At 44.7% G+C, this 27,239-nt stretch overlaps 1 protein-coding gene across 5 annotated transcripts in view; it reads right to left on the bottom strand.

The window, feature by feature from the left end:
* GPSM2 (G protein signaling modulator 2) overlaps nucleotides 1-27,239 on the bottom strand; it is an 89,571-nt gene that overhangs the window by 58,763 nt on the left and 3,569 nt on the right. The window contains exon 2 of one of the 5 annotated variants that reach the window (XM_077452714.1): nucleotides 3,978-4,260. The exons of 1 other annotated variant lie outside the window; for it this stretch is intronic. In XM_077452714.1, coding sequence (XP_077308840.1) covers nucleotides 3,978-4,039 — 62 coding nt within the window. In that variant the 5' untranslated portion in view covers nucleotides 4,040-4,260. Of the gene's footprint in view, nucleotides 1-3,977; nucleotides 4,418-27,239 lie in introns of those variants that run through there. 3 more of the 5 variants (XM_077452719.1, XM_077452715.1, XM_077452718.1) reach the window with 3 other exon arrangements.

Here is a 27,239-nt window from a genome sequence, read left to right as displayed (position 1 = left end):
AGCTTTATAAGCTGCTTAGAAGGTTTCACATTCATTTTTACTGCTTGCCCTTCCTCCTCAGAGCCTAGTACAGATGCATTTCTCTTCAAAAATACTCGGGGTGATTGTAGCTGTATTAGTGCAATTGTAACAGAGAAAATATCACACACAGTTTGTAGTGTACATTAGATTTGCAAAACAATGGGATAAAGGAATATTCCTGAACTTTGTTTTATCTCATGGTTACTGTGAAATTGTGTGAATGCATCAAAGCAGTGCATGTTATCTCAGCTCACAGAGCTTGAATGAGTTTACCAAAAAATTTAATATTGCAGAATATACAGCCTCATGCTATATCACTAAGCTCCATTTCATGCTGAATAAACTAAATTATTAATGTATCCTAAATAGAAAAAAAATATCTTTAGATGTTTACTACCATTTTTTTTTATCAATTTTCATAAGAAATGTTTTTTTTTTTTGTTTTTTTTATCAAAAAGGCATCGATTTTTATCCACCCTGAAACAAATGTATATTCATGCACTATTTATAGCTATGTGCTCTTTAATAAGCATTTTGTTTCATCCATTGGCCAGTATTGCAATAATGTAAAACTGAACTCAAAAGATGAAGGTTGGGAATGTTATAGGGAATATCAAGAATTGTTAATTGCACCTATACAGCAACATACCTTTAGTCTTGAATTTCTCCTGAAAAAAATATATAACTGTGCACTTCTCGGTTTGTAAAAGTGCTTGGGCACTCCAGTGCCTACAAATCTTATTTATGTGAGATGTAAGGCACTACTACATCTGACTGTCAGTGTTAGGAGATTGAGTGTTTAGGCTAAAGAGATTTTGTCCATGTTGCAGTTCCCTATATAGGGTCTATATTTTGTCCGCCACTGTGGACATAATCCTGAATGGGCCTTCAGAGACTAGGTTCCATAGGGATGGACTACGGCCCTGGACCTTTATAAAGCCCTGCGGCTGAATACACGCATCAAAGTGCTAAGGAAAGCGCCCTTGCAGAATTCAGTGCCCAAATCAATATTACAGACTGTCCCCATGGTGTAGGGTTCAAGTAAAATTCTCAAAGTTAGACTGAAGTTACATCAATTCAGAAACACTGCTTCCATGGTTGTATTAAAATACAGTGAAGCGCTGACCAAACGTTTCAAATACAATAACAAACAAAAAGGTAGCTAAGAGTGATTTCTTCATAGGAGAAGAGATCCACCTTAGGACCAAAAAATAAAAATAATTGTATATTTGTTTGAACTAGTCCCGTTAATCCACCATGTAAAAAAAAAGATATATAAAAATATATAGATAGATAGATAGATAGATATATATATTTTTTTTTTGCAGCTTAACAGTCCTTAGATGTGGTAGCTGCATGTTTTATTTTTTATTTTTCTTTAGGGGCCAGAAACATTAAAGTTCAGAAAAAAATTGTTAATCTTGCCAGAAATCTGTACGAATAAAACCACAAACCCTTACCTTCTTGGGTTTAGATACCCTTTAACAGGATTTGTCAAATTAAGAAAACCAAAAGCTGACAGGTATAAAAAAGTACAGGTACCTCCACTTCGCTTCACTCGAATGCCAGGTTGTTCAGACACCATCTCAGCACTTGTGTACAGTCAGAGCTTTCATGGTCCCTCCCACCACCAACACTACCATGTTCCTATAGGCCCGCCACTATGAAGTACTGCTTTATAGATCAACAGAAATGTGCAGGAAAGAGCAAACAAGTACAGCTATTACTTGGTCATATTACTTAAAAGAAACCTGTAAGAAAACAAATATGGAAGCCCCTCCTTTATCGATTTGTCTTTAACCACCTCCTGCCCGGCCTACAGACAAATGACGGTCAGGCAGGAGCTCTGTCAGTTTGGGTGGACGTCATGATGTCCTCCGAAGCTCATGTGCAGCGATGTCACGCCGGACACAGCAGATGACAGATCATTGTACTAGGCCACTGCCGGTACCATGTGATCACTGTGACCAATCACATGGCAATAATACACAATGAAAGGGTTCCCTTCATCATCATCCTTGTGTACTATTGTGTTGATCACTGTGATTGATCACAGTGACCACATGATACAGACAGGGTCAATCACAGCCCATCAGTAGAATGTGATTAGCTGTGACCAATCACAGTAGTCATTCATTAAAAAAAAAAAAAAAAAAGGTTCCTTATAACAGTGATATTTGCTGTTATAAGCAACCATGGTTCAAGTTCTGATCACCTCCCCAGAATAGTACGGTGTTACATTGTATTGGTCTGGTCCAAATTTTTTTTTCCCTTCGCAAGTATATTAAAAAAAAACTGTAATGAAAAATACTGTCACCAGCGTTCCTGATCACCGCCATACCAGTTATAGAATAACACTGTAACAATAATAATATATATAGCTCTATTTGCGTGATAAAAAAAAAAAAAAATTGTGTACAGTGTTGCAAGACCAAACAATTGTCATTCAAATTATGACAGTGCTGATATCTGAACTGGCCTGCGCAGGAAGGGAGAAAAAGTGTCTGGTATTGAAGTGGTTAAAAGCTGTAGGCTCCAGGGTCATTATCCTCATTTGAGGTTCAATACCAAGTGAGCCACAGGGCTGGAAAGAAAAGTCAAAAATTTTGAACTTGGGTCAATAGGCCAGGGTCAGGATTACATGACCTGAGCCTGCAAGTTAAGTTTATGGATAGCCAAAAACTTTTTCTTCTGCTTTACAAAACCAAAAGGGGGGATAAAACCCATATTAAGTTATTTTGTTGCCGCTGGTGTCCTGTCATTGAAATGCAATAGTGGAAATTTCTCCACTGTTAGGTAAATTCCCATCTTAAGTGTCGTTGTGTCCTCTAAATATGTTCCCTTAACTACCTGCTCTCATGATAACTCTAGATTTTTGTATTTACCTTCAATTTAAATCTCAGTGCCAAGTGTCACCAAAGTAAATAGCGGGATGCATCTCCCCAGCATGGCAGAGACAGAAATACAAACTTTCCAGAGGGACTAACCCTTGACCACTTGATCCAAAACCATATTAAAAAAATAAAATAAAAAATATTATATATATATACATACATACATACATATATATATATATATATATATATATATATATATATATATATATGGCTTAGATCAGTTGCCCACATCTAAAACCTTTGTAGATAGATAACACACTCATCTTTCTACCATTTCTGTAAAAAAATAATTCACATACACGTTACAAAAGAAATGCTAATTGAGCCGTTAATAAAAACAAATACAATAAAAAATATATTTGCCTTCCATAAAACATTTTTAGACCAAATGTGTGCCTACCAGATATACTGGAATAAATTAATGAAGCTTTTAAAATATAGAAAATATTTTAAAAATTTAGCTGGATTGTTGGATATTAAAAGAAAAAAAAAAAAAAAAAACGTATACAGGTTTTTGTATGGGAGCGTCGTTGCCCTCATTCTTGCTATATGGGGTCTGGTTGTACTGTGTCTGAGGCTTCAGGTTTTGTGTGGGTTTATGCTACTCTTTCCTTTATGTACTGGAAATTAATATTCCTTCATTCTTTAAAAAGAAAATGAAAAGTAGATGTAGGTGAATTCTGAGCCATTTCACAAAACTAAAACAAATATAGCAAAGGCAACACACACAAAAATGAGCACACAAGTATTTAATACATTTAGTATGACTGTGTGCACATGCCATTGACGTCAACCCTTCAACAAGAAAAATGTATGAGAAAAAAAAAATCATAGTAATAATAACTAATATATAATAAAAATACAAAAGGAAATACAAAAAAACGTAAACAGAGAAAAAGAAAAAGGAAAAGCATATAATTGGGTAAATATAATATAGACTAAATATAATTGGAATAAAATATCTTGATTTCAAAACCCTCAGAAAAGGTTTTATTTTCCACATATGAATTATTTCTACAACTATGACTACATCTACAAAAGCACAAAATACTTTCTTACCTGTAGCGAACATGAAAGCTAGGATCTTCACGCATGCTTATTAAAACTTCAGTCCCCTCCATCAAGATGCATTCTCAAAACCATTAAATAAGAATTTAGAACAATAACTATTCACTGTTTTGGGTTTACACCAAGACTTTTTTCCTCTGCAACCGAGAAATAGTTCCAAAGTACAAAATGTCAGGTATTGAACGCACCCAGATCTTCATTTACTTAGGTGTAAAGTGCTGCCCACACCGGTCCCTGGTTCTTGAACCCTTTCCGGATCCATTCGGTTTCTGCTCTGTAGAAGGAACACAAGATGCTTGGCTTGAGGATTCACTTTTGTCTTTCCGTCAACAGACCTTAGCAGCCCTCAGTGTGGAAAAAGCAAAGTGATCCATGCTGACTGAGCAGTCAATGACTTAGACATGTGTCGCACAGTAGCTATGGTGACAAAGGCAAGCAGAATTCTGGGATGCGAAGAGAATCATTTTCAGCAGAGGTAGCATGCTGGCCAAGTTTTAAAGAGGTTTCAGATTGCATCAAAGCTCTTTAGAATCATCTTAGCTGTGGATTATATAATTAACGATGATGTCATAACGCATAAAAGCAAGCACCCAGCATCAAGAAAGCTGATTACTAGCAATTCAAGAGCACAGCAACAAAAGCTTATTGCACATTACATTGATCAGATTTCAGAGATGTGGGGTAATAGGAGGAAAGATTGAAAGGTAGTGTCAAACATACAACCAAATACTTCATTTAATATTGATTACTAGTCACAGAACATTTTTTTTTTATATATATATATATATGTAAAAGTATAGCTATAAAACAGTTGGGGTTATTTACTAAAGGAAAATACACTTTGCACTGCAAGTGCACTTGGAAGCGCAGTCGCTCTAAATCTAAGGGGTAGATTTGAAATGAGGGGAAGCTCTGCAGATTTTATCATCCAATCACGGGCAGCACAGTGGTGTAGTGAGTAGCACTCTCACCTAGCAGTAAGAAGGGTTGCTGGTTCGAATCCCAACCACGACACTATCTGCCTGGAGTTTGCATGTTCTCCCTGTGTCTGCGTGGGTTTCCTCCGGGTACTCCGGTTTCCTCCCACACTCCAAAGACATGCAGGTAGGTTAATTGGCTTCTGTCCAAAATTGACCCTAGTATATGAATGGGGGCCTTGGATTGTGGGCTCCGATGTGAGTGTGCGATGTACAAGGATAGGGACAATTGTAAACACTCACTCAGGTTGAACTGGATGGACTGGTGTCTTTATTCAACCTTACTAACTATGTAACTATGTGCAAGCTAAAATGGTGGTTTTTTATTTTCCTTGCATGTCCCCCTCCGATCTACAGCGACTTTACTTCCAAGTGCACTTTCCTTTACTAAATAACCCCCAGTGTCCAACGATGGTTATAAACAAACCTTTGTAAAATCACTGATCTCCAAGACAGTACCAAGAGAAAAAAATCCCACTAAAAACAAAAAGGACTATACAGCATCTCTTCTATATTGTAATAGGACATTGCCTTTATTAGTTACATACATCTGTCCTGCCTTCATTTATTTTTTCTTACATAGGTAGTGTAAAGTTTACAGATTTTGTTAATCAAAATATATTATATAATACACAGCTCCTTCACCGATCCAAAGATGTTGCTAGTAGGACTTTTCACCGTCCTGCTAGCGCCCCGCTCCAGTGTGAAAGCACTCCGGCTGAAAGGGGCCGGTTTTTCAGGTGATATTTTTAACACTGTAGCACCTGAAAACTGCCTCAGTGTGAAAGGGGACTAAAGCAAAATATAAAGATAGTCATCATTTACAAAAATCACAATGTTGCTTTGAGAGTTTTTTTTGAGAGATGATTAAATTAGAATCTAATGTAATTATCTCCAACGATTAGATAAATGGTGTTCACTTGCCTCATCCTCCTCATACATTCCTACCCTCATTATCCTGGGCTTTCCCAATAACCAATAGGGATTAGCAGTAGGCAGGGGCGTAACTATAGGGGGTGCAGCAGTCGTGACCGCAACCGGGCCCTGTGATGCAGGGGGCCCATGCAGCCCCCTCTACATATGGCCGGTGTGGTAAAATTTCATGCGACTCCATAAAACTTCCTCATCCCGTCACTTCCGGTGAGGCTCCGTCACTCTAACAGCTGACGGCGGGCCTTTACTGCGCATGCGCCAAGTCCGTGATCTGAACGGCGCATGCGCAAGATCGTAAGTTCAGCGGTGGTTAAAAATTATAGACAGAGAAATGCTGGTGGGCGGGCGGAGCTGAACAGATGCTCAGGACGTCAGCAGCAGCCCCGCCCACCCTAGTAACATGCCCCTGAATCTTAAGTGGTGGTGAAAAATCATACTCATGTGGGCGGAGACTTGCGGGTGGGCGGGCGGAGCTAACGATGACTTTAGTATATCATCGGCAGCACCAATATGTATATATTTATTAAAGCTGAACAATAAGCAGTGTATTTATTAAAGCTGAACAATAAGCAGTGTATTTATTAAAGCTGAACAATTAGCAGTGTATTTATTAAAGCTGAACAATAAGCAGTGTATTTATTAAAGCTGAACAATTAGCAGTGTATTTATTAAAGCTGAACAATTAGCAGTGTATTTATTAAAGCTGAACAATAAGCAGTGTATTTATTAAAGCTGAACAATAAGCAGTGTATTTATTAAAGCTGAACAATAAGCAGTGTATTTATTAAAGCTGAACAATTAGTGTATTTATTAGGCTGCTTTCACACTGGGGCTGTGAGGGCGTCGGCGGTAAAGCACCGCTATTTTTAGCGGCGCTTTACCGTCGTTTTAGCGGCGGTCTGCGGGCGCTAGCGGGGTGGTTTTAACCCCCGCTAGCGGCCGAAAAAAGGGTTAAAACCACCCGCAAAGCGCCGCTGCAGCGGCGCTTTGCCGGCGGTATTGCCGCGCTGTCCCATTGATTTCAATGGGTAGGAGCGGTTTAGGAGCGGTGAATACACCGCTCCTTCACCGCTCCAAAGATGTGGCTAGCAGGACTTTCACTGTCCTGCCAGCGCACCGTTTCAGTGTGAAAGCCCTCCGCCTTTCACACTGGAGTGACAGGGGCCGGTTTTTTTCAGGCGCTACACAGGCGCTATTTTTAGCGCTGTAACGCCTGAAAACCACCCCAGTGTGAAAGGGGCCTTAAAGCTGAAGAATATGGGCACAATATTGGGGACAGTGTGTGCGTTTGGGGACAGTGGCTGCATTTGGGCACAGTGGCTGCGTTTGGGGCACAATGTCTGCGTTTGTCGCACACACTGTCCCCAAACGCAGACATTGTGCCCCAAACGCAGCCACTGTGCCCAAATGCAGCCACTGTCCCCAAACGCACACACTGTCCCCAGTGTCTGTATTTGGGCACAGTGGCTGCATTTGGAATGATCACAGTCAATTGCGTGGTAAACGGCCAATGGCTGTTTACCAGCATCAGTGGCGAGCAGTGTTCCCGGGAACACGCCGCCACCAACGTGCCCGCGCAGAGCGCGCCCGCGATTGCCGTAGAGATGTGGGGCGGCCACCAACGTACACGCGCAGAGCGCGCCCGCGATCACCATGGAGAGGTGGGGCGGCCACCAACGTACACGCGCAGAGCGCGCCCGCCGTGGAGGGGTGGGGCGGAACCATCTGTGATCACGCGGTAAACAGCCTCATGGCTGTAATGGGGCCTAGTCCTCATGTGATGGGGACCAAGGCCTGATGTGATGGGGGGTCCTGTGATGTGATGGGGGGTCTTCTGATGTGATGGGTGTCCTGTGATGTAATGGGGCCTAGTCCTCATGTGATGGGGACCAAGGCCTGATGTGATGGGGGGGGGGGTCCTGTGATGTGATGGGGGGTCTTCTGATGTGATGGGAGTGTCCTGTGATGTAATGGGGGGCCTAGGCCTGATGTGATGGTAACCAAGGCCTGATGTGATGGGGGGTCCTGTGATGTGATGGGGGGTCTTCTGATGTGATGGGAGTGTCCTGTGATGTAATGGGGCCTAGTCCTCATGTGATGGGGACCAAGGCCTGATGTGATGGGGGGGTCCTGTGATGTGATGGGGGTCTTCTGATGTGATGGGGGTGTCCTGTGATGTAATGGGGGCCTAGGCCTGATGTGATAGTAACCAAGGCCTGATGTGATGGGGGGTCTTCTGATGTGATGGGGGTCCTGTGATGTAATGGGGGCCTAGTCCTCATGTGATGGGGACAAAGGCCTGATGTGATGGGGGGGTCCTGTGATGTGATGGGGGTCTTCTGATGTGATGGGGGTGTCCTGTGATGTAATGGGGGCCTAGGCCTGACGTGATGGTAACCAAGGCCTGATGTGATGGGGGGTCTTCTGATGTGATGGGGGTCCTGTGATGTAATGGGGGCCTAGTCCTCATGTGATGGGGACCAAGGCCTGATGTGATGGGGGGGGGGGGGTCCTGTGATGTAATGGGGCCTAGTCCTCATGTGGACGTGTGATGTGTTGCCCTGAGTTGCTAGGTCACATGGCTAGCTTCTATCCCAGGGACATCTGGCTGCTAGGCTGCCTGAGGGACATTGTGGGAGAGCAGCGTAGGGTTGGGACTTACAGCTTGTAGTCCAACCAGAAGCAACAGTGCTCCTGTCTGGGAAAACAAGCTGCGGTCGGGAGGTAAAAAGGAACAGCTGTCGCCACAAAGGGACCATACACCGTGGTACCAGAGACCATTGTGAGTAACTAAAGCCATTACCCAAGCAGTCTTCTCACTAACCAGAGATGCTGAAGTGGGAAAACTTGAGTTAGTGCCAAGCCAGGGACCTATCTGAGGAGACGCTTTGAGAGCTCCTTTGAGTGCTGGTCACCTGAGAAGGTCGGAGATGCTACACTGTATCCAAATTAAATTTTTATAATTTTTTTCCCACAAACAGAGCTTTCTTTTGGTGGTATTTGATCACCTCTGCGGTTTTTATTTTTTGCTAAACAAATAAAAAAAAAAGACATAAAAGTTTTCTCCTTCACTGATGGGGCTGCAGTGACGGGTACCGATAAGGCCACACTGATGGACACTGATGAGGTGGCACTGATGGGCGACACGAATGGGCACTGATAGCTGGCAAGGATTGGCATGGATAGGCGGCATGGACGGGCATGGATAGGCGGCACAGATGGGCATGGATGGTCACTGATAAGCGGCACTGTATTGTATTATATAGTACTGATGGATGCCAATCAGTGCCAAACAATAATGCATACCAATCAGTGATGCCCATTGTGGGCACTGATTGGCATCCATTGTTCGCACTGACTGGCATCCCTGGTGGTCTAGGGGGTGCATACCTGGTGCTGGGCATCCCTGGTGGTGTCCCTGGTGGTCCAGTGTGGGCATACTCGGGGGAGGCTGCAATGATAATCGATCAGCACAGACCCCCCCCCCCTGTCAGAGGAGCAGCCAAACGGCTCTACTCGCGTCTGACAGACGAAAGTGAGGAAAAGCCGATCAACGTCTCTTCTTATTTACACTCTGATCAGCCATGATAGGACACGGCTGATCATGTGGTAAAGAGTCTCCGTCAGAGGCTCTTTATTGAGATCGTAGTTGCGGGGTGTCAGACTGACACACCGCAACAACGATCGCCGCGATGCACGCCCCCGGGGGTGCAAAGTGGATCAAAATCATGAGGACCTCATATGGCGCCCGGTCAGGATTTTGAAACCACTTTGCCACTGTCATTTTGCTATAGGCCAGGCGGCAAAGTGGTTAAGAGACAATAAATCTCTGTGCATTAAAAAAGTGTCTAGTGCCCATCAATTCTTTTTGCACTGCACCCAACTTGCCTTTTAACCCACTCTACACAGAAGGATGTCAGCTGTCCCTAACTCTTAAAGTCACCAATATGCCTCCAAGAGCCCAGGACTCTACTACAAGAGGAAAGAGCGCTACATAGAAACCCAGGTATTAGTACAAGTACCACAAGTAGGTGAGGTATCTTTGGAGTGTGGCACAGTGCACACACTCCTAAACACTAAAAACTTCCTAACAGCAGCATCAGCCACACTGTGATGTAATGGGTTCTTGATACACCAGCTAGTTGCATTGATCGAAAAACAATCATGATTTTTGACCATCTGGCCCCCGGAACAGTACGCCCTTGCTTCGCTGTTACAAGTCTCCTATCACTGGACAATAGGGGTGCAACGGATCCAAAAAACTCACGGACCGTATCGTTCCTCGGATCTGAGTCACGGATTGGATCAGTTTTCGGATCAGCCAATAATAATTGAATTTGCAAAAACCTGTTTAATGTGATTGTAGCCGTATTAGTGCAATTGTGACAGAGAAAATTGAGTACTGTCCGTGATACTTTTTTTATTTGCACTAACATACAATTTTTCCGGACAAGCTTTCGGGGTATGTCCCCTTCTTCAAGGTCCAAGCAGTACTGATTTACAAATTTTTTTAAATTTGTAAATCAGTACTGCTTGGACCTTGAAGAAAATTTGTAAATCAGTACTGCTTGGACCTTGAAGAAGGGGACATACCCGAAAGCTTGTCCTGAAAAATTGTATGTTAGTGCAAATAAAAAAAGTATCAAAAACCTGTTAAAATTCCACCACAACATAGTCCCCACTGTAATATATATCTCCCCCACTGTAATATTGGCTGAGCATGGCTGGGTACGGCTGGCTACCGCCGAGTATGGCTGGATATTACAGGGTATGGCACAGTATTGGCTGGGTACGGCAGAGTATTGGCTGGGTACGGCAGAGTATTGGCTGGGTACGGCAGAGTATTGGCTGGGTACGGCAGAGTATTGGCTGGGTACGGCAGAGTATTGGCTGGGTACGGCAGAGTATTGGCTGGGTACGGAGGGATGGCTGTGACTGCACTTGTCACAGAGCAGTTCTGTGGACACAACAGATGCAGCCCGCAGCGCTGCTGCCTTCCAATTTCTCCCCTCCACTGTACAGATCAGTACACAGAGGGGAGAGAGGAACTGGCGTCACTATGACGCCAGTTTGTTTACAAGTGATCGCTCCGTCATTTGACGAAGCGATCACATTGTAAATGGGTGCACCAAGATGGCCGCCGCTACGGAGCTAGGCCGAAGCCACGGCCTTTCCTAAGGCCGAGGCTGCCGGGGCACTCCGCGGATCGTGGCGTGTGCTGATCTGAACAGGGTGACCTGTTTGCATCACGGATCGGTGATGATCCATTGCACCCCTACTGGACAATGCAAGTGCATTCCCTTCCCCCATCACATCAGGCCTAGGTCCCCATCACATGAGGACTAGGCCCCCATTACATCACAGGACCCCCATCACATCAGAAGACCCCCCATCACATCAGGCCTTGGTCCCCATCACATGAGGACTAGGCCCCCATTACATCACAGGACCCCCATCACATCAGAAGACCCCCCCATCACATCACAGGACCCCTATTAGTGACCATCCATGCCCATCTGTGCCGCCTATCCATGCCCGTCCATGCCGCCTATCCATGCCAATCCTTGCCAGCTATCAGTGCCAATTTGTGCCACCTATCAGTGCCCATCCGTGTCGCCCATCAGTGCCACCTCATCAGTGCCCATCAGTGTGGCCTTATCAGTACCCGTCACTGCAGCCCCATCAGTGAAGGAGAAAACTTTTATGTCTTTTTTTTATTTGTTTAGCAAAAAAAAAAAAACGCAGAGGTGATCAAATACCACCAAAAGAAAGCTCTGTTTGTGGGGAAAAAAATGATAAAAATTTAATTTGGATACAGTGTAGCATCTCCGACCTTCTCAGGTGACCAGCACTCAAAGGAGCTCTCAAAGCGTCTCCTCAGATAGGTCCCTGGCTTGGCACTAACTCAAGTTTTCCCACTTCAGCATCTCTGGTTAGTGAGAAGACTGCTTGGGTAATGGCTTTAGTTACTCACAATGGTCTCTGGTACCACGGTGTATGGTCCCTTTGTGGCGACAGCTGTTCTTTTACCTCCCGACCGCAGCTTGTTTTCCCAGACAGGAGCACTGTTGCTTCTGGTTGGACTACAAGCTGTAAGTCCCAACCCTACGCTGCTCTCCCACAATGTCCCTCAGGCAGCCTAGCAGCCAGATGTCCCTGGGATAGAAGCTAGCCATGTGACCTAGCAACTCAGGGCAACACATCACACGTCCACATGAGGACTAGGCCCCATTACATCACAGGACACTCCCATCACATCAGAAGACCCCCATCACATCACAGGACCCCCCCCCCCCATCACATCAGGCCTTGGTCCCCATCACATGAGGACTAGGCCCCCATTACATCACAGGACCCCCATCACATCAGAAGACCCCCCCATCGCATCAGAAGATCCCCCATCACATCAGGCCTTGGTTACCATCACATCAGGCCTAGGCCCCCATTACATCACAGGACACTCCCATCACATCAGAAGACCCCCCCATCACATCACAGGACCCCCCCATCACATCAGGCCTTGGTCCCCATTACATCACAGGACACTCCCATCACATCAGAAGACCCCCCATCACATCACAGGACCCCCCATCACATCAGGCCTTGGTTACCATCACATCAGGCCTAGGCCCCCCATTACATCACAGGACACTCCCATCACATCAGAAGACCCCCCATCACATCACAGGACCCCCCCCCCCCCATCACATCAGGCCTTGGTCCCCATCACATGAGGACTAGGCCCCATTACATCACAGGACCCCCATCACATCAGAAGACCCCCCATCACATCACAGGACCCCCCATCACATCAGGCCTTGGTCCCCATCACATGAGGACTAGGCCCCATTACAGCCATGAGGCTGTTTACCGCGTGATCACAGATGGTTCCGCCCCACCCCTCCACGGCGACCGCGGGCGCGCTCTGCGCGTGTACGTTGGTGGCCGCCCCACATCTCCACGGCAATCGCGGGCGCGCTCTGCGCGGGCACGTTGGTGGCGGCGTGTTCCCGGGAACACTGCTCGCCACTGATGCTGGTAAACAGCCATTGGCCGTTTACCACGCAATTGACTGTGATCATTCCAAATGCAGCCACTGTGCCCAAATACAGACACTGTCGCACACACTGTCCCCAAACGCAGCCACTGTGCCCAAATGCAGCCACTGTGCCCAAACGCACACACTGTCCCCAATATTGTGCCCATATTCTTCAGCTTTAAGGCCCCTTTCACACTGGGGTGGTTTTCAGGCGTTACAGCGCTAAAAATAGCGCCTGTGTAGCGCCTGAAAAAAACCGGCCCCTGTCACTCCAGTGTGAAAGCCGGAGGGCTTTCACACTGAAACGGTGCGCTGGCAGGACAGTGAAAAAAGTCCTGCTAGCCACATCTTTGGAGCGGTGAAGGAGCGGTGTATTCACCGCTCCTAAACCGCTCCCACCCATTGAAATCAATGGGACAGCGCGGCAATACCGCCGGCAAAGTGCCGCTGCAGCGGCGCTTTGCGGGTGGTTTTAACCCTTTTTTCGGCCGCTAGCGGGGGTTAAAACCACCCCGCTAGCGCCCGCAGACCGCCGCTAAAACGACGGTAAAGCGCCTAATAAATACACTGCTAATTGTTCAGCTTTAATAAATACACTGCTAATTGTTCAGCTTTAATAAATACACTGCTTATTGTTCAGCTTTAATAAATACACTGCTTATTGTTCAGCTTTAATAAATACACTGCTAATTGTTCAGCTTTAATAAATACACTGCTTATTGTTCAGCTTTAATAAATATATACATATTGGTGCTGCCGATGATATAATAAAGCCATCGTTAGCTCCGCCTGCCCACCCGCAAGTCTCCGCCCACATGAGTATGATTTTTCACCACCACTTAAGATTCAGGGGCATGTTACTAGGGTGGGCGGGGCTGCTGCTGACGTCCTGAGCATCTGTTCAGCTCCGCCCGCCCACCAGCATTTCTCTGTCTATAATTTTTAACCACCGCTGAACTTACGATCTTGCGCATGCGCCGTTCAGATCACGGACTTGGCGCATGCGCAGTAAAGGCCCGCCGTCAGCTGTTAGAGTGACGGAGCCTCACCGGAAGTGACGGGGTGAGGAAGTTTTATGGAGTCGCATGAAATTTTACCACACCGGCAGCAGCATAGGCAGCTAGGGGTACCAGTGCACCATGCACACATGTGGCTGGAGGTGGAGGGTGACTAGCAGAGCTCCATGCTCGACTATTGCACTGGCTGCTCTTTAGGCCCCTTTCACACTGACGTCCCGTTCAGGCCCGCCTGTCAGTTTTTCAGGCGGACCTGAACGGGTGCTCCATAGAGCTCTATAGAGCGTCGGATGTCAGCGGTGACATGTCCGCTGACATCCGACCCGCTCCAATCCAAAAAAGTGTAACGGAGGAAAAAGCTATTTTTCCATCCGTCTGCGGATCGGGTGACGACGGGCACTGAGGTCCGTCATCATCCGATCTCCCATAGGGGAGAGCGGCGCTGTGACAGGTCTGTCCCTGCGCAGTGTGCAGAGACGGACCTGTCATCTCCCTGCTCAGCGGGGATCGACGGAGTGATCCCCGCTGAGCAAACGGATATCCACGGGGCGGATCAGAACCCGCCCCGTGAGAAAGGACCCTTAGTTGTGCATTCCCCGCATGACCTGTGTCCTTCGGCAGGCTCCTCAGAGTACCCCTCTCCTGCTCCATGCATTGCTGCTCAGTCCGATGTCTGTTCTCCCCAGCCAGAGTCCCGCCCCCCCCTGAGTCCGGCCCACACTGCACTGCATACTTCTCCTGGGTAAACAAACTTTAAGCACACAGAGGCAGGGCAGCCCTATGAGAGCCCCCCAGAGGACACTGCAGGCTTGTCTGCCAGCCCCCTTACTCCCCCGTCATACACAGATGATGAAAGGTCTTTCTGGGAGATATGCTGATCGCCCGTCCAGCACACTGGATAGAGCCCAGGCCAACATGGATGAGTGCGCGGCCTACAGCTTGGTCATGGTGAGTAAGAGGACCCCATGCCCCACACACTATTACATACCCCCTCCATCTCCCCCTGGGGACAGGGACCTCTTCTCACCTGGGGGCAGTAACTTCATCTGCCCTGGAGAAAAGGACCTAATTTCTTCTGGGGACGGGGACCCCATCCTGCCTAGGGACAGTCCCCCAATGGGGCACCTTAAAATGTAAAAAATAATAATAAAAAAAACCTACTGATACCAGTGATGGAATTACAGGGCTCACAAAGGTCATACCTGTGACCACGCCCTGGAGTTCCACCGCCGGACTCAGAGGGAAGGGCCCTGGCTGGGGTTCAGGGGGGCCCTTCATGGTTTCTTGCATCGGGGCCCTGAAGGTTCTAGTTACACCACTGGCAGTAGGCATGCAAGCATCAACACTACCAAGAAGTTTTGAAACTATTCCAATCAGAATGACCAAGGATTCAGTTGTAGTAGCAGGGCTTCAAGGGCTACTTGCAGGTATGTGTTGGAGATGGGCTTTAACGTGACATTTCAAAGAGAAGTGAGGGGTATGAAAAATAGATAAATATTCACCTAGTTGGATGCAGCATAAATCCGATGCTGAATCTGTCCCCCGCCAGCTTATAAGACCAAGAACAGAGCGATCAATGACCGCTGATCTCTCAGTTCAGGCACGGCTCTGTTCTGCTCCTCCAGCACCAGACTCTGCAGGGGGTGGGAGAGGCTGGTTCAGGTTTTCAGCAGCCTGATTGGTGGATCCCAAGATTAAAGTTGGAATCCCTCCAGACTCTGGACTGGCTGAGTGACATCAGCCGACAGCGGGCTTTAGCCCATTGTCAGCTAAATACAGGTCACAAGAGTGCACTCATGTGAGCCCTGGAGAAGTGAGGTCAAAAGAGCTTTGGCCCTACTTGTCCTTTACAGACTGCAGGAAAGACTATTTCAAGAACCTACCCTCTTCCATCAGCTACATCCACCCCTCAAAGCACCCCAAACTTTAAATAAATAAAAAAAAAATACACACTTTTCCCTGCAGTCTTTAAAGCAATTGTAAAAACAACTTATTCAGTTTAAAATAGAAATTAAATGCAAAACTTTTGTATAGACAGACATTACAAACTTTTTTTTATAAGGGATCACATACCCTTTGTTCACAGCTGCATAAGAGCTGGGGGAGCTGGAGGAGAAGCAGCAGTACACTGATCTTCCCAGCGAATGGCTGATCATTGGAGAGCAGGCCCCCAGCATAGATAGATAACTGACCATGATGTGCTCTCCTGCTTAGTGTGGTCAGTTTTATTGGAAAGCAAGGGAACTGGCAGGAGCACCAGGGACTTCACACTTCATACAAATACATGGTACAACAGGCACAGATCGGGAATATGAAGTATCGGGGTAACAAATGATTTTCTTTAGGGCCAAAGTTCTTTTGACCTCACTTCTCTTGGGGATCACAGGAGTGCACTTTGTTCTGTACTCCTGTGACTCGTATTCAGCCGACAGTGGGCTAAAGTCCACTGTCAGCTGACATCACTCGGCAGATCCATGCTTTGGAGAGATCCCAACTTGAATGTTGGGATCCTCCTAGACTGGCAGCTGGCACAGCCTTTCTCAGCACAACGCTGAGAGCCTGAGCCATCAGCACTTGTGCCCTCCGCAGCTCAGCGCTCCAGTGAGCACTGGAAGGGCAGAGCAAATAGTTCTCTGAATGAATGAATGACTTGTATAGCGCTACCTATGAAAACTCAATCACCTCAGGGCATTTTTTGCCACCGGTGTCATCTATGGTATAGCGCGGTCCTTTACCCCTCCTGACGCGATTACAAACACACGACAATTTTTTTTTTTCTTATACAGGATCTAATTAATCTACCAGTATGTCTTTGGATTGTGGTGGGAAACCGGAGTACCTGGAGGAAACCCACGCAGGCACAGGGAGAACATGCAAACTCTAGGCAGATGGTGTTGTGGTTGGGATTTGAACCAGCGGCCCAATTGCTGCTAGGTGAAAGTACCAACTACTACACCACTGCACTGCCATAAAAGGACATGAACCGAGTGATCAGCAGTCTTTGATTACTCAGTTTTTCAGTCTAGAAGCAGCAGGGGGACCGATGTGACATCCACATAAGCAAGTATGAATGTTTTTATTTAGTTTTTTGTCTGTACTCCTCTTTCAAAATTATGTCACAGCAGTTTACCCTTCTTCCTCCAGCAATGGTGGGCATCGGGCGACCTGCCCATGTAAGAACTTTTGGGGGCAGGCTGGGGAGAGGACATGCAAAGTCTACTCGTAGGTCTTGAAATTAAGCATCTTTTCTAAAAATTGAGGACTTCAGTATACCATAGAAGCTGGAATGCATAGGTAACGTTTTGAAAAAGTGATGCAAAGGTGAACTAACCCTTTCAGATTCCCTCTATTATAAAATGATTATTTAAAACTTAAGTTTACGTGAATACTAGGGCTGCAACTAACGATTATTTTCATAATCGGTTAATAACCTTAAAAAAAAGTGTGGTGTCTAATTTAGTTAATATGTAAAGTTTAAAAAAAAGGCAAATGTATTCTTAAATATCTCTATGCAGTGGTAAATATAAATAACCAACTATATGGTTAGGGAGCAAAATATCTAATCTACTCTGAGAATAACAGAAGAGATATACTGTATATACTATTAGAGGAGATATACTTTATATACTATTAGAAGAGATATACTGTATATACTATTAGAAGAGATATACTGTATATACTATTAGAGGCGAGATATACTGTATATACTATTAGAGGCGAGATATACTGTATATACTATTAGAGGCGAGATATACTGTATATAAACTATTAGAAGAGATATAATGTATATACTATTAGAGGGGATATATACTGCATATACTATTAGAGGAGATATACTGTATAAACTATTAGAGGAGAGATATACTGCATATACTATTAGAGGAGAGATATACTGCATATACTATTAGAGGAGAGATATACTGTATATACTATTAGAGGAATGATATAGTGTATATACTATTAGAGGATATATATACTATTAAAGGGTCAATCTAGTAAATATCAGACTCATTAAATTTAACCCCATTTTGTTACTGGCCGATTAATCGATTATGAAAATAGTAATCGATTAATTTCATAATCGATTAGTTGTTTCAGCCCTAGTGAATACACTGCATCACATTGTGCCACAAAAGTGCGGGGAGATACCATGAGCCTTAACAGAAGAGAATGCCAGGAACATCATGTCACAGAAGCATAGTGCAGCAACTGCGCCAAGAAACGCCAACATTTATAGGAAAGGAGCGCCACTCTACCCTATTATAAAATATGGGATATTAAAATTGTCAGTATTTAGAGATTTGATTACCGTAGATCCTTTAAGGAACTGAAATGTGTATTTCATAAGCAGAAGAATGACAATGGTAAGGGTGTGGCAGTAAGACTTTATGATGACATTTACATGCATAACACAATATTTACAAAGATCTGCATTATATTAGTTTGTGGCTGCATGAAAGAACACATTACAGAGTTGTTTGTCACGAGTCCTAGAAAATGTTCATAGTGATCACATTCACGCATTAAAGTTTGTCTCGTTGGCTTTTTATTTTAACAGGCATGACAGATACCAATTTACGCTTTGAACATACCACATTTATACCCCATACACACTATACAACTTTTGTTGTCTGATTTCCTTTAGATTTACCAAAAGCATGTAGTGCAAGGGCCTGCCTGATTGCATGCAAATTGAAACTCTTAAGCCCGTTTCACACCTGAGCGTTTTGTAACTTGAAGCCTGAAGCTACAAAACGCTGGAGGGGAAAAAAAATCTATTATTCTCAATGGAGATGGTTCACATCTCCACTTCAAGTCGCCTGAAGCCGAACGCTTGAAGAGCAAACAAGTTCTAGACCCTTTTTGTCGCTCGAATCGGGCAAATTTGGGCGTTTTTATTTTTTACATTGGTGACCTTTTGCCCTGCACAAAAATCGTGGCAAAAAAACGCTGCAAAATCACTGCCTGAAAACTCTATGCTCAGGTGTGAATGGGGCCTTAAGGTTTCACCTCCTATTATAGGATTTTGGTAAATATAAAAAAAATAAAGAAAATTGTATAGTGTGTATCCAGCTTAACTGAGTGAAATGTTTCCATGCAACCTTGGAGAAGAGAAAAGTGCTACTCACACATAAGTGTGGTATCACTCTCCCCAGAAGTCTACCATAAAGTTACTTTGTACATTTTTTTTTTTTAAGAGCGGAGCTTTGTGTGGTTTTTTAACTGTGATTTTTGGAGCAACGCATTTCTGAAATGAAACGCACAGATGTCAAATGTGAATGGAGCCTCATTGTTCTTGTGTACACACACCAAATTTCACTTTCATGCCCCATTCACATCCGAAACAGTAAGAGCGCACATTGTGGCGCCTTTTTTCTGTGACACATAGGGCAGGCCGTTGATTTCAATTGGCGGCACTACATGTGGCTCATGGGACATTTGGGCGTTTTATGTATTGCGTGTTTTTTTAAGTGCGTCTTGCCACTTTTTTCACATGGCAAAATGTGTGTTTACCTCTGTTTGGGGTGACGTTAATTAATGGCACTGAAAGCGCAACTAGTAATTTTAGGTGCATAAAGATGGCCACACACTATACAATCTAATTGTACAAACATTCATGAGGACAGGGAAGTGTCTGTAGAATTAATGGAAAGCTTTGATATTTTTGAAAAATTACATTAAGGCGACGTTTCCACTATTGCAATCTCAAAGTTGTGCGATTTGGAGTGCAGCTTAAAAAAGTGAGTTCCGGCTCTGTGACTTGCACGGGAGGCTGTGATGTGGATCCAAGTCATAGCACAAACAGGACACTTGGACCTCTGCTGGAAGAAAATTTCACTGACCGGACCCCCATGAATTTTAAATTCCCAGTGCCCTAGAGAATAAATTGGTAGGTTTTGCAATTTTTATGTCACATAGTATTTGCGCAACGTTTTTTTCAAACGCAATTTTTTTGAAGAATATTACGCTCAGTAAATGGATAGCAAGCATGAAGGCCCAACACACAGATCTGTGCGTTTTAAGTTTCTCCCTGATGTCCATGTCCCATTAGTCCTCACACGTACATCATTATTGTGCATGCAGAGCAAATAGCAGAGTGTTTCTACGGTTCACTGACATGTTAAAGTGGAACTTTAGTGAGAAAATGAAGGCAGCCATTTTTAGGCAGGGCTGTGTTTGTAGAGGCCAATCTGGTTCACACTTCTGTAATCTCAGAGATTGCATGTGATTCACGCCTGCACTGCAGGTGCCGATCACATGCGATCTCTAAGCAATGCCAGTTCAGCCATACAGTTGTATGGCTGAACTTGCACAGAAAATAGTGCAGGGTGTTTTTTTCCTGCACTAAAAATCAGATCGCATTGGGCGTTTTCACCAAGGATGAGCTCCGGCGTGTTCGCACACTCCGCGTTCAGAGTCCGCTAGAAGTCATTACTGCACTAATCACAAGCAGTGAGACATTTTCCTGATGTGCGGCTGCAGAGATTGTGAAATGTCTCACTGCCTGTGATTAGCGCAGCGCCGTGCCGAACTCCTGACGGGCTCTGCGCGTGGAGTGTGCGAACACGCCGGAGCTCATCCTTCGTTCTCAACTGAGTCCTGTGCAAGTTCGCATTGCGATCTGTGAACTGAACTGGGGGCGTCATTATTAACACCCACAGAGGTTCACAGAAGGCAGTGTGACCTGCCTGCAGGAGAGGAGCTATGCGGGAACCAGCATTGGAATTGCGCTGGTTCCCGCAGCGTACTAGTGTGAACCCAGAGTAAAGCAGCATTAAACCCTCCTATGCTTTACAGCAAGGGAATCTGCAACTGCACTAAAGCTGCACGTGTGATCAGTTATGATGCCAGACATTTGATGGTTTGACAGTTTTGCTGAGGGCACAAGCAAATGTGACAGGTAGGCTATTTTCACACTGGAGGCTTTTTTCAGGCGCTTTAGTGATAAATATAGCACCTGAAAACTGCCTCACCTGCAGACCCAGTGTGAAAGCCCAAGTGCTGTCACACTGGAGCGGTGCGCTTGCAGGACGAGAAAAAAAAAAAAAAAAAAGGTCCGGCAAGCAGCATCTCTGGGGTGGTGGAGGAGCGATGTATACACCGCAAATCGCTTTGGCAGCGGCGCTTTGAACCCCTTTGGGGGTCAAAAGGGCACCACTACCAGCTGCAAGGTGCCGCTAAAAATGGCGGTGCTTTACCACTACCACCCCCACTGCCTTAGTGTGCAAGTGCCCCAACATTCCTGGAATGTCGGGATTGCTAACAGTTTTTGAAACTTAAATCAATGGGTTTCGTTTCGCTTTATACTTTACTGCTGTTCAGGGGCTCTGCGCTTCAGCAAAATGGCAGCCTCCAAATTAACAGGTTGGAAGCAATTTACAGCACACACACTAATTCTGGTAGCATATTTATTCATGTGGAATGTATGTTCCTTGCCAAAGAACATTCATTTGTATCAAGTTGTTATGGGTAAAGTATCACTTTTGTAAATCACAGTTGGTGGGTAGGCCCAGCCTCCCTTTGCCACTTCTGCAGAGCAGCAACGAGTCTATATAGTCCTTGGGAGGGAGTGGGGGAAGGGGTGGCATCCATACTGAAGTGGCTCCTTCTGACCGGACTGGTAATGGGAGCCACTGCAAAAAAGTACTGGTAACAATAAAAAATAAATAAATAAAAAACAACCGGGTGGAAAATTCACAACAACGAAGATGACATGGACTATCAATAAACGTGGCTAGGTAGAGGTAGTTTCTCTTTTTCTAGCGGAGTTCCAGCCACAAACATTTTTATTTATCTTTTTAAAAGTCAGCAGCTACAAACACTGTAGCTGCTGACTTAATAAGGACACTTAGTGCTCATGCACACAGACGTTTTAAAAAACTGGCTGCAAAGCTAGCTCCGATGCCTGGAAAAATCGTCGTTAAAAATGTGATTTTTACCGCGTTTTGCATTGGCGTTTTTGCGCGTTTTTTAGCATTAGCGTTAAGTAGCGTTTTTTAAGAAACACATCTCTTGGCTATAGCACTCAGAAAACAAAGAAAATATGTTGCGTGTTTATGCGCGTTTGTGCGCGTTTCCCGCGATTCGCGTTTTTACAGCTCTAGCTCCACGCCACAGAACGCACTGGTCCTGGGTTTTTTTTACAGCTTAAAAACGCCTATGCCATTTGCAGCTCAAAAACGCCTAGGTGGGCATGAAGCCATAGACTAACATGGACAGCCGTTTTTAAGCTGCAAAAAAAGCTCAAAAAAGCGGCTGTAAAAAAGTCTGTGTGCATGAGGCCTAACTGTCCAGGGAGCCCGCGGTGGGGCACACACACACACACCGGATCTGATGCAGGTGCCAACATTGTAACTAAGGGAAACTGGCAGTGGAGCCTTTGCGGCTTCACAGCTGGTTTCCTAATGTGCATGCGCAAGTCGCGCTGCACTTTGTGAATGGCCAGCTTGTCTTCCGGGACATACGCAGGTCCCAGGGGGAGGAGGGGGGCTCACTGCAGAAGAGGACATGACGTTCTGGGCCACAGCCGACCTAGGACGGAAGTACACTTAGCAAAAAAAATAAAAAATGTATTTAAAATATCGAAAAATGAGGGATAGTCTTTTGTTTCAGACCACCTTTCAAAAGTGGGTGGAACTCCGCTTTAACACTTTAAAAGTTCCTTCTGTGCTATAAAAAAGCAAACAGTATCCCATTACTAGACAACAGCAAGAAGCATATCAGTTGCCGCCTGTAAACTTTTCCTAACAATTATAAAAAAAAAAGTATCTTCAAAAGGCAGTAATTCCTGCAGCCATTATAATCACAATAAACATGCAAGTCTGAATAGCGTGGCAATGGCGTGCTTCAACTTGTTTCAACTGAAACAAGCAAAACATTTTAGCTATACATTGGCAACGCATAATACGCTTCACTGCTTGTTTTCTCCCTAGTAAATATAGCAAACCCTTAGACTTGCCTAGATGAATAGGGCAATAAACATAAAAAAGGTTCAGGTGTCCTCCCAAAACACTAGCAAAAGAATTAAAAGGCTGCCTAGCAGACAAAGTGATTCGAATTAAAGTGGTAGTAAACTCTGAGTTTGTATAACCTACAGGTAAGCTTACCTGTAGGTAAAATGAATAAACATGCACCATTTAAGAAATATTCTGGGGAGCAGGAGCCGGTGACGTCACCAACGCATGTGCTCTGAAGGAATGGCATATCTGTGCCACAAACAGTGACTCCAACAAGCATGTACGGGAGTGACATCATTGCGTCTGCACACTGCTGGATGGCTGTTTTTCAAGGTAAGTTTTTCATAATGTGCTAGTATGCATTATGACTTTACCTTGCAGGGTTTTCTTCACCATATTTTTACTAAATGATGTGTCCATAGCATTTAAAATGGTACTAAGGTGCCTTTCACACTTGTGCGACCTGAAAGTTGCAGGATTTTGCAGCGATTTTAGCACAATTTTAATGTGACTTTAAGCAATGCCTGTGTAATCTTGAGGTCTAATCGCATCAAAGTCGGACCAAAGTAGTACAGGGACTACTTTTTAGTTGCACAGATAGGAATGGTACTCATTGGAAATGATGGGGTATGACTTGTCATGCGACTTTGCAGTCCCAAGATGTCATTTTAGTATGTGTGCACTGTAATCTTTTCCTCGGTCTGTCGGTCTCATAGCTGCACCATCTAATGTTATGCATTCTTAGGGTGTGCCCCCCAATTCTATGTTTGTTTATTGTAGGGGTCCTGACCAGATCCCTTGGGCTGGAGCACCCCACCATTACCTCTTATTAGTGTTCCCCATGTTATAGGATGAATCCTTTAGTTCTCACAGAGGAGTGCATTTCTCCCATGGTTGAGAAGCAGGATCTTTCATTCTATGAATAGTGAAGGAACCACTGATAACTTTGACGCAGTAGTGGGCTTAAGCACTATGTGGTCATATAGTGTGACCAAATCCCATTTTTTTTTGCTTATTTGCTGAATATGTTCAGGTGTTTTAAATAGCCTTGCAGGATTTAAATGTAATTTTAGTATGTGTGTATTGTAATATTTTCCTTGTCATGAGACTGAAAAGTCGATTGACAAGTCGTACCCCATGATTTCCAATGAGTACCATTTATATCTGTGTGACTTCAAGATGCAGCGACTTCAAAGTAGTCCCTGCACTAATTTGGTCCCACTTTGATGCTACTTGCACGGGCATTGCTTCACGCCGCGGCAAAATCATGCGACTTTGGCAACGCAATAGTGGAAACATAGCCTTATAGCTGCATCATCTAATGTTATGCATTCTTAGGGTGTGCCGCTCCCCCCCCCCCCCCCCCCCTCCCAAGTCTGTCTGTTTTTCCCAAGTCGCACAAGTGTGAAAGGGGCCTTAAACACAAAAGTTTGCATGTTCTCCCTATGTCTGTGTGGGTTTCCTCAAGGTACTTCGGTTTCCTCCCACACTGCAAAGACACACTGGTAGGTTAATCAGCATCTGTCTAAATTGGTCCTAGTATGTGTATGTATGCATGTGAGTTTGGGACTGATCTGAAAGTACAATATATGTGTTAAGTGCTGTGTTAAAAAATAAATAAAAAATTGGGATTTTTTTTTTTAAACTCAACTTTAAATGCCTGTTGCTAGGGGGTCCCTTGTAGTCTGCCTCCTTCAGTGCCTGGGCTGGTGACATCACTTCCCCTCGGTGCAGGAAGGGCTCAGCTCTGCCCCTCCCTCCTATCAGTCATCTGGGACACGTGACAGGTCCCAGGTGACTGCGTGGCCAATCAGGGTGCGCTGCGTCGCTCGCGCATGCGCAGTGGGTGTCCGGCTGTGAAGCCACAGTTGCAATGCCGGTGCCACCGAGAGGAGGGGGGGGGCAATTGGGGCTTCGTTCCCCCACATCGCTGGACCCTGGGACAGGCAAGTGTCCGATTATTAAAAGTCAGCAGCTGCAGCATTTGTAGCTGCTGACTTTTTTTTTTCTTTTTTTTTTTTTTTTAAAGGAAAACTCCACTTTAAGTACCTGTAATAAAATAAAGCAAATTATATTGCAGACTTCCAATTCTTAGATGTGATGTCTGCATTCATTTTAGGCTCTTTTATTTTCACCAGCTGACCCCGACAAGAAGTCTGTTTTTCAAAACAACTGTCCTGCAGACATAGTTGGGGGGTTGAGGTAAATCGTTTAACACTTACAGGGACAGGGACAGAGATTGGTCATTACAGATTTGTATAGGAAAAGAATGTTTTCCCTTTGAGCTACTGACTTCCCACTAGGCCTCATTCACATTATGACACCAGGCATCGTGCATATGTGCATTTACTCACTACATGTAAAGGGCAACCCATTCATTTCAATGGGTTACCATACACACAGCAAAGTAACTTTTTAAGCAGAGCTTTACACTTTTTTTTTTTTTTTTTAACAAAACGCTATAGTGTGATCGCAGCTTTAATGCAATATTTTCATTGGCTAGTCTGAAATGAATCAAAGTCCAAAAGTAAATGTAGAGTAAAAGGAGTCTGGAGACATGTTAGATACATATAATAATCCTAGAACAGCCACAGTATGGGACATGTACTCACTATCAAAGCTTGGAGTTTATTAAGGCACAGCTACTGGTTGGCTCATTATCTTCTGACAGATAACATGTGTGCCAATGCTACTGTGCAAGCCACCAAAAGGCTAGAGCAGAGGATAACCAAATACTAAGTTCACTTCCCAGTGTTGGGGACAGGACCTCAGGAAGCGGATAAATCATTTCATAACAGACGGTTTCTCTTGATAGACCATCCATTTATATCTTCGCCATGCTCCCCCTCACCTATCTGTTTATTGAATGGAACCCACGGAAATAGTCATCACTTCTGAGTACTGGGAAGAAGGCGACCTTCTCCTCAACACCTTTTCTATTATTTGACCAAAGATGCAATGCTTGACCTTGACAGCCTTCAGCCAAGCTTTAACACTGTCACATGGGGAAGGGGAGGTTATTAGCCCTCTGTAAACAATGACAGACAGTTTACATAGAGATTAGAGTCAGGGTTCCAACAGACAAATAGAGAGGAGAGGGAGCACAGTGAAGGCAAGCATCAAAGTGTGTGGAAGGCGAGCTTTCACAAGACCCTATCCCTATGCCTTAAGGTGGTTGTATACCCACTTTTTCAATTTTTACCTACATGTAAGCCTATAATAATGCCTACCTACCTGTAGGTAAAAAATAATATCTCCTAAACCTGTACGGTTTAGGAGATATTCACTTTGCATGCAGCAGCTGACGTCAGTGGCGCATGCGCTGTGAAGGCCCAGCAGACGCTGCCAAACCTTGCTGGGAAGAAAACTGGCATGCGCAAAGGACGGCATCGCAGTTCCAGCCACTCACAGCACCGGAGCAGCGAACCCAGAAGACACGCCAAGGACAAAATGTCAGCTCCCTCGGCGTGGACCAGCCTGCGTTACGTGGACCTCGTTCTAAAGTAAGCAAGTATTTCATAATGAGCTAGTATGCGGTGCATTCTAGCTCATTATGCCTTTGCCTTACAGCATTTTTTTTTCCTGAGGGTATACAACCGCTTTAAACAGATCATCTATTCGATTTCCTGGAAGATGCTTACAAACCTTGGATGATATGCATAGTATTGCTGTCAAATGCGACAATAAAGTACCTACACACTCAGCTTAGGTGTATACTATATCCAAGGAGGAGGGACCAGCTGAGCATCTATCCAGTCAGAGATCGATTGGCCTGGGGTTGTCTGCTAGAGTCAGGGAGGACCCACAGGCACCAAACTGGCTGTACACTATACAATCTCCAACACTATGCAATATGGATACAAATCTTCAGTTTGTAGCAAATCTGGCAAGTCTTTGCACTACATAGTGATACTATATAGCGATTGCACAATGAGACTGTATAGTTAAGGCTCCGTTCACACCTGAGCAATCAGAATCAAGGGTGGAATTGCCGCAATTCTGCCCATGATTTGAAATTGCAGTAAATAGCGGGATGCTTGTGTGATGCCATTCCAAAAAGTGTAGCTGCTGACTTTTAGCCTCCCTGGCGGTATGATTATGTCAGATTTTTGCGTCTCAAAGCGGTAAAATTATTTTGCATAGAAATTTTGCGTTTTACATTGTAGGCCTGTAATTATTAGCAAAAACACTTAAATCTGTCCAAACAAGAGTCTAGTAGATATCCCAGGTATAATGAAATTTGAAACACAAAATCATAAATATAATAATAATAAAATAAAATTTCACCCAAGATTCACTATCGCTCAATTCTGCAAGTGTTCTAATTTAGT

Source organism: Lithobates pipiens, unplaced genomic scaffold (assembly GCF_037356315.1).
Source record: "Lithobates pipiens isolate NorthernLeopardFrog02 unplaced genomic scaffold, aLitPip1_a1.2 Scaffold_23, whole genome shotgun sequence".
Taxonomy (NCBI): domain Eukaryota; kingdom Metazoa; phylum Chordata; class Amphibia; order Anura; family Ranidae; genus Lithobates; species Lithobates pipiens.
Note: the sequence above shows the minus strand (reverse complement) of the source record. Positions and strands in the feature narration are given on the sequence as shown.